This window comes from Hordeum vulgare, chromosome 6H (genome assembly GCF_904849725.1).
Source record: "Hordeum vulgare subsp. vulgare chromosome 6H, MorexV3_pseudomolecules_assembly, whole genome shotgun sequence".
Taxonomy (NCBI): Eukaryota; Viridiplantae; Streptophyta; class Magnoliopsida; order Poales; family Poaceae; genus Hordeum; species Hordeum vulgare.
Window position 1 is genome coordinate 37886376 of NC_058523.1, and position 12433 is coordinate 37898808.

General features: G+C 41.1%; 1 protein-coding gene across 1 annotated transcript; it reads left to right on the top strand.

Moving 5' to 3' along the window:
- The first annotated feature begins 673 nt into the window (after positions 1–673).
- LOC123403764 (chlorophyll a-b binding protein of LHCII type 1-like) lies at positions 674–1677 on the top strand. Its single transcript, XM_045097676.1, has one exon. The coding sequence runs from the start codon at positions 758–760 to the stop codon at positions 1556–1558; it is 801 nt and encodes a 266-aa protein (XP_044953611.1). The 5' UTR covers positions 674–757; the 3' UTR covers positions 1559–1677.
- The last annotated feature ends 10756 nt before the right edge of the window (positions 1678–12433 follow it).

Genomic DNA, 12433 nt, shown 5'->3' on the forward strand with positions numbered 1-12433 from the left:
CTGACAAACATGATGTTCCAAAAAGGGCATTTTTCAAGCACTTTGGAACACTGAATTTTTTTCAGGCCTCCACGGATGTTTTTCTATCATAAAACGTATTTGCATGTTATTAAAATATTCAAAAATGTTTACAAGAAATCATTTACTAGTTTTTCAAAAAATTATATTCATCCCGGCTCCAGATCGATGCACCCAGGAGGAAAGCGAATACTTCCGCTTAAACTAATATTTTTCATGTAGAAATAACCTTCTCCATCATTTTTCCCTATTTTAACTTTTGTTGTTCAAGATTTACTATGAATGGAGGAACGTTTACATTTAAGGTTCAATTAATAGTATTTTTTAACCAAACATAACTTGTTTAGTTTCAGTAATCGTATAATGAGTCTACTTTATCCAATCACTTGATCCAATCATAACAGTGTACCCGTCACTCACACACTTGATCCAATCAGTTGTCTCCAAGGAAATCAAGTCACAGCCAATCCTAGCCACAAGCTCACAGCAATACTCATTTCTCTTGGCTCTCACTGCGCCAAGTGTTTTGTGAGCAAGAGATCTATGCAGCACCAATGACAGCAAAGCTCAAGATTTTTCTCTCTATCCATGTTCATCTTGTGAGATTACGCACCAAATGGATTCCTTATGACATCTCCGGCTGCCTTAAGTAGCCACATACCCCTCTTCTCTCAAATCATCTCCACACTCACTCATCTCCTTTAGAACCCATAGAGCGGACACTTTTCTTAGCTTTCCAATGGCGGCAGCCACCATGTCCCTCTCCTCCTCGACCTTTGCCGGCAAGGCGGTGAAGAACGTACCATCTTTGGCTCTCTTTGGCGAGGCCCGAGTCACCATGCGCAAGACCGCAGCAAAGGCAAAGCAGGTTTCCTCCGGTAGCCCATGGTACGGTGCTGACCGTGTGCTCTACCTCGGCCCACTCTCCGGTGAGCCCCCGAGCTACCTCACTGGCGAGTTCCCTGGCGACTATGGTTGGGACACTGCCGGACTTTCAGCTGACCCTGAGACCTTCGCCAAGAACCGGGAGCTGGAGGTGATCCATTGCCGCTGGGCTATGCTCGGGGCACTTGGTTGTGTCTTCCCTGAGTTGCTCGCCCGCAATGGCGTCAACTTCGGTGAGGCTGTTTGGTTCAAGGCTGGCTCCCAAATCTTTAGTGAAGGTGGTCTTGACTACCTTGGCAACCCAAGCCTCGTCCATGCGCAAAGCATCCTAGCTATCTGGGCATGCCAGGTGGTGCTCATGGGTGCCGTCGAGGGGTACCGCATTGCCGGCGGCCCACTCGGTGAGATCGTCGACCCACTCTACCCGGGCGGCAGCTTCGACCCTCTTGGCCTGGCTGAAGACCCCGAGGCATTCGCCGAGCTTAAGGTGAAGGAGATCAAGAACGGTCGCCTCGCCATGTTCTCAATGTTTGGCTTCTTTGTCCAAGCTATCGTCACGGGCAAGGGCCCACTCGAGAACCTCGCTGACCACATCGCCGACCCTGTCAACAACAATGCATGGGCGTTCGCTACCAACTTTGTCCCCGGCAAGTAAGGTGTCTTGAGACTATGCCCACCATGAGGCGTGGTGTCCTGTGGTCTGAGTTGTACACTTGTACTACCAATGATGTAAATTACGAGAATTTTGTGCAAAAGAACCGTTTGATTTATGCACTTTCATGTCGCTTCACTAGTAGAAAACAGGTCTACCGTTCGGCCCTGGCCAGCCCATTAGTCCCGGTTCTTCAAGAACCGGGACCAATGGGGGGTATTAGACCCGGTTCGTGAGCCGAGGGGGCCGGCCGGGGCCTCGTGGGCGTTGGTCCCGGTTCGTGTGGAACCATTTGTCCCGGTTCGAGCCACGAACCGGGACCAATGGTCCTCGCTGCTGGCCCACAACCTTTAGTCCCAGTTCATGCCACGAACCGGGACAAATAACTTGCCTACATATATATACCCACCGCCGCGGCAGAGCACTCCACAGTGCTCTGTTTTTGTCGAGCCGGCGAGGGGAGGGCATTTGGGTGCTCTAGTTCACCTCCTATGCACATGAGGTGTTCGATGAAATGCCCGAGCCACACTAGTTAAGCTTTCTCCTCTCGAAACTCGACCTCCGAGCTCCATTTTCAACGAGACTTGTCTAGATTTAGCGGTCCGTCACGCCCCGTCCCCGCCCCGTCTTCACCGCCGTCGATCGCCTGCGCCGATCTCGTCGCCGGCACCACCGTGGTGAGCCTCTTGTTCTTATCTTCTTTCTGAAAGAAAAAAATTCTGACTTCAGATAGATACTTGTCTAATTTTCTTACATTTATTATTCCTTGTTATTATATAGTGCGATGGTTTTGGTATCCGCCTCCGTCGGCCTTCGTCCTATCTATGATTCAGATGTGGTATATATTATCTTTTCATAACTATTTGGTTTATTTATTGTTTATGACAATTATGATGACCAACGTGACATATATTTTTAATCTAGGAGGTATGTGAACCGGGAATTCCAACCCACCTAGAAATGCTTCTCGAGAAGTTAACTTTGGTTGAAAAAGAAAACAAATACTTGAAGGAAAAATTGAAAATAATTGAGGATAAGAATATGGAAATGGAGTTGCATGTTGCCGAGGTCACTGACGATCGCAAGATGAAGATCGATGCGATGCGGTTGAAGATGGATGCAATGCGCTTGAAGATGGATGAAATGCGCTTGAAGATTAGGAATATTAGAAAATATGCCATTGATAAAGAGGCTTGGTATCATTATGTTGTTGGGTCAATTGTTACCTTACTTGCGATTTTGATCGCGTTTGTTGTTGCATTTAAATGTTTTACATAGTTGTATGTTGTTTTATGAGAGAACGTTATGTATTTATTTTTCAATAATAACATTTGATCACTATTGTGCTTTGGTTTTAATGTGATGATGAACTTGTATTAATTTGGTCATTTCTTTATTCATTTTGTTCTGCAATGGTTTTTTGATATATACTTAATTTCATAATAGAGACGAACCGCCAATGGATGTACGGTGACCGATGCACTTTGGAGTACATTACGAACCGGGACTAATGCCCGAGTCGAAAAGGGTTGTAAATTGATGATGTGGCTTTGAATGGTGCATTTTGAACACAGAAAAACTATGGAGTTCAAATAAGTTTAAAAAAATGAAATCCCTTTGTAGCAAACAAGTTTCCGTATGAAACGCTAATACTTCGAAAGAGATTGTCCATTTTGTACACGAAGTGCATCCAGTTTTTGTCGTAACCCTCTTAACTTTCTCGCACATGCTATGTGGGTGAAATGATGATACCATGACAACTTGGAACCTTTTCAGAGTTCATTTCAAATGTTTTTCAATTTCATGGTCTTATAGCTCATAATAATCAGTAAATGCATGAAAAATAACAAATGAATTCAGAAAGGGTTGTAAATTGATGATGTGGCTTTGAATGGTGCATTTTGAATACAGAAAAACTATGGAGTTCAAATAAGTTCAAAAAAATGAAATCCCTTTGTAACAGACGAGTTTCTGTATGAAACCCTGATACTTCGAAAGAGATTGTCCGTTTTGTACACGAAGTGCATCCAATTTTTGCCGTAACCCTCTCAACTTTCTCGCACATGCTATGTGGGTGAAATGATGATACCATGCCAACTTGGAACCTTTTCAGAGTTCATTTCAAATGCTTTTCAATTTCATGTTCTTATAGCTCATAATAATCAGTAAATGCATGAAAAATAACAAATGAAGCCAGGAAGGGTTGTAAATTAATGATGTGGCTTTGAATGGTGCATTTTGAACACAGAAAAACTATGGAGTTCAAATAAGTTCAAAAAAATGAAATCCCTTTGTAACAGACGAGTTTCCGTATGAAACCCTGATACTTCGAAAGAGATTGTCCGTTTTGTACACAAAGTGCATCCAATTTTTGTCGTAACCCTCTCAACTTTCTCGCATATGCTATGTGGGTGAAACGATGATACCATGCCAACTTGGAACCTTTTCAGAGTTCATTTCAAATGTTTTTCAATTTCATGGTCTTATAACTCAAAATAATTAGTAAATGCATGAAAAATAACAAATGAAGACAGAAAGGGTTGTAAATTGATGATGTGGCTTTGAATGGTGCATTTTGAACACAGAAAAACTATGGAGTTTAAATAAGTTCAAAAAAAATGAAATCCCTTTGTAACAGACGAGTTTCCGTATGAAACCGTGATACTTCGAAAGAGATTGTCCGTTTTGTACACGAAGTGCATCCAGTTTTTTCCGTAACCCTCTCAACTTTCTCGCACATGCTATGTGGGTGAAATGATGATACCATGCCAACTTGGAACCTTTTCAGAGTTCGTTTCAAATGCTTTTCTATTTCATGGTCTTATAGCTCAAAATAATCAGTAAATGCATGAAAAATAACAAATGAAGTTAGAAAGGGTTGTAAATTGATGATGTGGCTTTGAATGGTAGATTTTGAACACAGAAAAACTATGGAGTTCAAATAAGTTTAAAAAAATGAAATCCCTTTGTAACAGACGAGTTTCCGTATGAAACCCTGATACTTCCAAAGAGATTGTCCGCTTTGTACACGAAGTGCATCCAGTTTTTGCCGTAACCCTCTCAACTTTCTGGCACATGCTATGTGGGTGAAATGATGATATCATGCCAACTTGGAACCTTTGCAGAGTTCATTTCAAATGCTTTTCAATTTCATGGTCTTATAGCTCAAAATAATCAGTAAATGCATGAAAAATAACAAATGAAGTCAGAAAGAGTTGTAAATTGATGATGTGGCTTTGAATGGTGCATTTTGAACACAGAAAAACTATGGAGTTTAAATAAGTTCAAAAAATGAAATTCCTTTGTAACACACGAGTTTCCGTATGAAACCTTGATACTTCCAAAGAGATTGTCCGTTTTATACACGAAGTGCATCCAGTTTTTGCCTCTAGTATTATTGAAACTAAAATTATATAGAATTTTGTTACAAACTTTAATAGCAAAAAGAATTATCATAAAAGAAAATAAATAAGTAATTACAATTTTGTTCAAAACATTAAAAGAAAAAAGAATTATCATAAAAAAATAAGTAATTAGAATTTTGTTACAAACTTTAATAGCAAAAAGAATTATCGTAAAAGAAAATAAATAAGTAATTAGAAACAAAAAAGAAAGCAAAAAAACAGGAAAATAAAATAAAAAAAGTGCCACCTACAGGGCCACCACTGCGTGCATACGACTAGAAACCCATTACTAGGGCCAGGATGCAGGCCCGCAGTAGGCCCAATAGGCCCACAAGCACAGAGAGTGAATTTAGGCCCGTAAGCCTGCAGTAGAGAGGAGTTCGAAGTGGTTGGTTCGGCAGGGCTTATAAACCACTCCGAGCCCCTCTCGGCTTGCGAGGTGGGACTAAACATAGCACCGCGCCGCGCAAGGCTTTTGGTCCCGGTTGGTGGCACCAACCGGGACTAAAGGGAGGCATTGGTACCGGTTTGTGCCACCAACCGGTACCAATGCCTCTGCTTCCCGCCCTTTGGGCTGCTGAAAAGAGACCTTTGATCCCGCTTTGTGCCACCAACCGGTACCAATGCCTATGCTTCCCTCCCTTTGGGGTGCAGAAAAGAGACCTTTGGTCCCGGTTGGTGTCACCAACCGGGACTAAAGGTGGGGCTATATAAGCGTCAGTTTAGAAATTTTGATCACTCCCCCTCTCTCCATTCGATCCCGACGCCGCCAGGCTGCCCGTCTCGCCGTCGACATCGTCGTCCTCGCCCCGCGCCGCCCCTACGCCGTCCCGCGCCGCTCCGCCCCGACGCCTTCCCGAGCCGCCCCACGCCACACCTCGCCATCGCCGCCGCCGTCCCCGACACCGTCGCCGTGAGCAAAGATTTAGGCTGCTCAATGTTTATGGTTGATATATTAAATAAATTGACTACAATTTGAGATTTAGTTTAAAATTTATGCTTCTGGCTAAATTATGTTTCTCTATTATTGTGTCTCAAGGTACTTCAATACTTATCCCGCAAAAAAGTACTTAAATACTTTATTTATGGATATATTTTTTATTTTTTTGCAAACGCTATTTTCAAATATAGCACGTTATTAGCGCGCTATAACTTGTGTAGCATTTGGAGAAGGGTCTCGCTATATTTTGTAGCACGCTATTTTTTTCGCTGATATATATGCAAAGATCGAATATGTCAAATTTTTATGATTTTTTTCTGTTCATAGAATTTTTATGATTTTTTTCTGTTGTAATTTTGTTAGTAGAATTTTAATGATTTTTTTGTTCATAGTATTTTCTTTGTCAATTTATATATATGTTCATATTGTGTATGTATAGAAAAATTGTGCATGATCAAAATCATTTATGAATATGTTCATATTTAGAATAGAGAAAAAAGAGAAAAATAAGAAGAGAAAGTGTTTAATATAATTAGTTAGAAAAATAATAAAACTATAGTTAAACTAGTTTATTTTTAGTAAGTACTACTTTATTTTATTTATAGTAAGTGCTTCATATATAGTTGAACTAGCTAGTTGATTTAATAAACTACTTTATTTTACTATATATATAGAAGTAGTTTGTTTTTAGTAAGTACTACTTTATTTATTTATAGTAAGTGCTTAATAGTTGAACTAGTTGATTTAATTAATAAAACTACTTTATTTAACTATATATAGAAGTAGTTCCCGCATCGACGTCGACTTGTTGTTATATATAATCGTGACACACTTTATTTAACTATGTATGATGATGATTAATTAGTAGGACTTGTTGTTATATATGATGATGCATGATGCGAGCATGAAGAGTTATTATATATAGATGTTCAATTCTTTCGATATATATAGTGTGTCACGATTATATTGTTGTTTACACACATTTACCACATTAAAACAGGAAATGTCTGACGATGGATATTGGGAGTGTGAATATTGCAGCGACTCTCGGGGTATGTGCGACATGCCTCACCTGCGAGACGATAGGTTCTTCAGCATGAAGCTTGACGAGAACGGCGATATGTACCGCCCTTGCCATGCAAGAAGATATGTGTTGGAGAGGCTCGGTTTCAAAGACCACGAGATAATTGAGACGAAGAGCGCTAAGCTGAGGACTATACATGGTCACACATTTGTTATCCAGGTATTTTTAATTCAGTTTTTCAAACAGAATTTGGGTGCCCAAAGTAGGAAGATCTTTGCAAAGCATATGGATTTCAGAAGGGAATGGAAATCACCTTCGATCTTCGTCCTGAAGATAATATGCCAGACAACATCGACAATTGGATGGTTGTCGATGATATGCTTCCTGTTTTACCTCCATGTGAGTTTTTCAACCATATTTGTCAAGTAATTTTCATTTATATTTATAAATAGTTGGTGTAGTCAACCTGTTTTCCTCTCGCAATTTACATGTCATGTGGTGTTCATCGTCTATTAAAACTTTGGCCACACGTTGCAGGTTCCTAGTTATTGGGCCATAGTTATAATTATATCATGTTACATGTTGTACAAACAACAACAACAACCCAAATTTTCCTTTGAATGGTCGTAGCACATGTGGTCATTTTGAATGGTTTATATAATGCCCACATCTTGTGGACAACTACAAAATTTCTAAGTATTTTTGAAACATTAAATTATTACAAAATTTGGGTGGTTGTCGATGATACGCTTCCTGTCTTACCTCCATGTGAAGTAATTTGCATTTATATTTAGAAATAGTTGGTGTTCATCTATATACTAAATTTGTGAAATTATAATTTACAGCTTATTTCGTTGCTTCGACTGAATTACGAAAATTAATTAACACGACACACTACACGTATGGATCACATCTAACTTGGGAGGAGAAGGACCATCTTCTCCACTTTCTTGTAGCTGGTGTTCTGGCTTCTAGGGATATCTTCCCGTATCATTTTGGAATTGGCCAAAATTATTCATTTTACATGCCACTGGTGCATAGGTTGAGTCCAGATGACATTCGTCGAAATGTCTTGGTAAGAGTTTCCTAATTAAGTACGCTCCACTATTGCATAAATGGTGTTGATTACATTGCTAACTAGGTTATTATTATGTTCTTCAACAACAACTGTCACATGATGTAGTGCCTCCGTTAATGGACCCAGAAGGTCAAATGAGAATTAGAAGCCCGCTGAGGGCTGAGTTCTATGCTCCATACTTGATTAACTTCAAATCAAGATAAAAAAGACTCCAAAGTGAAGCATGAAGAGAAATAAAGAAGGTTCGCAAGCCACAAGCTGGAGACCGTTGGATCTCTGTGATTCATCATGGAGCCATAGGTGTTATTCTGTTTTATGACATTATATCTAAGAACGAGGATTATGTCTTATGAGAGACAAGTTATTCTAGTTTATATTATTACTTGACATGATCGATTAATTAGGATGCATGATGCATATGATGACTATATATATATATTATGATGTTTCTCTGTTTTATTTTATGTGTATCATATGATAACTTGGTATATGATTAAGTTGATGATGAGTTGTTAGATGATCGATTAGAATACTATTGCCATTCGACGAATATGATATGAAATGATATAGTGTAAAAAAGATGCATATATGTGCATGTAACTCGTGTCTACATTTTGTAAATATGTTCGACAAAGCACGACGGATGACCAAGCACGGAGATATATAAGAGATGACACTTTTCTCTATTAGCTAGCTAATAACAACCTAAATTAACCCCTAAACCAGCCCCTTTAAAAAAACCTCAGCTCCAGCCAGGTGCTGACGCGTGGATGCCTTTTGGTCCCGGTTGGTGTCATCAACCGGGACTAAAGGCCCCCCTGCCTGGCCTGGCCGCAGCGGCCACGTGGAGGCCCACCTGTCCCGGTTCATGTAAGAACTGGGACTAAAGACAAAGGGCATTAGTAACGACCTTTTTGTCCCGGTTCCAAAACCGGGACAGAAGACCCTTATGAACCGGGACAAAAGGCCCTTTTTCTACTAGTGCTTCTTGCATTAATCTGACCATTTTATTGTGAGCATGCATGGTTCACGAGAACATATCAATACTTCTGTGTGCCCTTACTTAACTATTGCCATATTGGTGGAAGGCACATTTTAATTGATTCCCCTATTTGAAAGAGTAGCCGAGGTAAACATGACAGTGAATCTTCGCTGCTTTGACTGGATAATTGGTTTGACCATACTTTAGAAGAACTTTATCCTGAGCTTTACTCCTATGCCATCAACTTGAATATCCTTTGAGTACTGCTTTGCAACTGCATGATCTAGCACACAAGTTTCATAGACCTATTTCTGCTCAAGCTCAGTCTCAGTTCATCCAAATGCAAGAGAATATTACTGAACTCCAGGCTCAGGGAGACGCTGATCAATAGAATTATTCATGCAATTTTGCCAATTACTCCAAGAAAATGTACAATATTCTTATGATGACTTTCAAGCTTGTGCACATTTTAGCTGGCTTTGGAAGAGTGCCTGTCAACTCAAACGAAAAAAAAAATGTTGGCTGCTCCATTGTAAAAGAGTTTTTTTTAGAAAAAAAGTATTACCCCCAGCCTCTGCATCTGGACGATGCATGCAGCCATTTTATTAATTATTCACAAAAAACTTACAAGTAGTACATCAATTTATCCGAAGCCACTATCTTAACAACAACTATCGTTATTCCTAACCACTTGATGAAGGAGTGTCGATAGTCCAAACATAATACCAAACAGACATCGCACCAAACCCTAACCTCTAAAACCGGAGGCCCCAATCGAGCCACATACTGGGTTTAGGGTACAAAACAGTCCGAAGGACCCTCATGTGTCATCGTGGCCATCTTCCACCAATCCATCTTCAGAGTAGAAACTAACAGACCGACTTGCCAGACCTCTCTGCCGTCGACATCATGACGCCAGACAACGTCCTCCTCCTGTGCTAGTCCATCTTTTCACATCAGACGCCGAGCCTCCGCTGCGCCACGCCGTCGAGATCCACGGCCATCAATGAGTAAGATCAAGCACCGGTCCACCAAAGAAGCCGTCCATTGGTCCATCGAGCCCATGTACACCTCCAAGAATGACGTCCCCAAGAGGAAAACGACACCTGGGCGCCGTCGTCCTATGATCTACTGATCTAGGTTTTCCCTGGAGGTAGCGGATAGAGGTCTTGAGCTTCTCCACGGCGATGTCCTCAAGAAGGTAACGACACAAAAGAGTGCCGCCATCGCCGGTCTTAGCAACAAGCCGAGAATGAGATTTTCACCCGGATCCGCTCGACGAACCTCCGTATCGCATCGTGCACACAGACCACCACCGATCCCCGCCACCGCAGAGCGAGCAACCCACTCTGGCCAGTTAAGATCTGGCCGGAGGGCCAACCACACCGCCGCCGATCCGAGGTGCCGTAGTGCCAAGGCCAGATGCAACAGCTCCACCACTAGTCATCCGCCGCCGCTCGTCGTCGGGAGTGAGCCACCGCCGCGGAGGCTCGGATCTGGGGGCGCACTTCCGCTCGCCTGGATGCCCCGCGCCACCCTCGCGCGCAAGAAGGAGAGGCTCCTCCGCCAGAATTCTGGTGCAGTGGAAAAAACATGTCTTCCCTCTCACGGATGTGTCCTTTTCCATGAACAACCTCAAGAAACTCAGCTTCATCTCTTCTAGGACTGCAATTTTTCTTGGGCATGCTGGAATACTTTTATACTCCCTTCGTTTTTATTTACTCTGCCTATTAAAATGCACTGAAGTCAAACTTCGTAAAGTTTAACCAAGTTTTTAGTAAACAATATAAACATTTACCGTAACAAATTTATATGATGTGAAGTACAATAAATAATTAATCTAATGATATTGATTTGTTATTCTATATGTTAATATTTTTATCTGTAAACTTTGTTAAAGTTTACAAAGCTTGACTTTGACCAATGCAAATACTCGGAGTAAATAAAAACGGAGGGAGTACCTCACAAGCTCATCGGGATCTCAACCTTCAATGAAATTAAACTTGCAAAAATAGCCACTAACGCTCCATTTAGCATGGCGATAGTCATTCTATGCTTTTGAAACATATGGAAGATCAGGAGTGATGAAATACTCAGAACTGAGAGGCCTTCTCTGGAAAGATGGCTTGGAAGTTTCAGCGAAGATCTTACTCTGGTAGTCTGGTTATCCATGGAGTAAATAGAAAACACTTGAATAATTTTCTGTCTTGCATAGAAATAGTTTGTAATTGTAATCTCTCCCCTTCCCTCTTCTGTATATACTCCCTTGTAAATATTTTTATCAATATGCATGATTACATAGTAGGATCCTTTCCTACTGTTTTTCGGTAAAAAAAACATACATAATGTGTTCAGACGAGAGATAACTTATATGCTCCTGCACTCCCGTAAATCTACGGGGCCCTGGGCGTGGCAGTATACATGTTTTATCATCGAAGCTTTCTGTTCCGTGCTTATTCTTCAGGCTTTCCATCAAGGTAACCATCACGAATGATCTGAATCCATCAAGGTTTTCTTTCATTTCTTAATCTGCAACAGAACAGTGTGGTCAATTATATCGCATCAGTGATTTTACAGGACTCTCTGCATTTTTACTTTATAATTTGGACAATTCAGTAACAGATAGACATTAATCTAGTAATCAAGAATCACTGTTGGCTATGAGACTGCAGCGAACTGCACACGCACGTGCGTGTGCTTTGCATTGTACTAGGCTCTCCAACCGACCCATATTAATGGTCGCTGGTTTAGGACAAAGTTAGTAAAACTTTGTAGCGACAATTAACATGGATCGGAGGAAGTACCATTCATGTGAAATATAAAGACCTCTGCAAAAGCATTGTTACATTTGTCCAATGCAGTAGTGTAGTGCCTCCATCTCCATACTGCCACTTAATGTTTCTGAAACCTGGCCTAAGGCAGTCATATAGTTAGTTTTGTTTTGTCAGTTAGAAGCCCCAAGATGAATGCAAGTAGGTCTAGTTTATGAATCCAAATTAAGCACGGTTGAAACGTATGTTAAAAAATGGATATATCTAGCTTTATGTATGGAATTTGGCTCAATAATGTGATCTTTCACCACGACGAGATGGTACATCCTATTTTCATTTTCTGAAATCCAAAAGATACATGAGCGCGACAGCTCGCCGAAGTGCGCGCGATGCTTTCCGGTACATGCGAACCATGCAGATCTCACTCACACACTTGATCCAATCGGTTGTCTCCAAGGAAATCCAATCACAGCCACTCCTGGCCACAAGTTCACAACACTACTCATTTCTCCTGGCTCACACTGCGCCAAGTGTTCATAGAGCAAGAGATCTATGCAGCACCCAATGGGAGCAAAGCTCAAGATTTTTCTCTCTATCCTTGGTTATCTTGTCAGATTACACACCAAATGGATTCCCTATGACACCTCCTGCTGCCTTAAGTAGTCACCTCCCCCCTCTT

Bases quoted from the DNA above. Each gene is read 5' to 3' on its own strand.
- LOC123403764 (XM_045097676.1), top strand. From the start codon at position 758: ATGGCGGCAGCCACCATGTCCCTCTCCTCCTCGACCTTTGCCGGCAAG.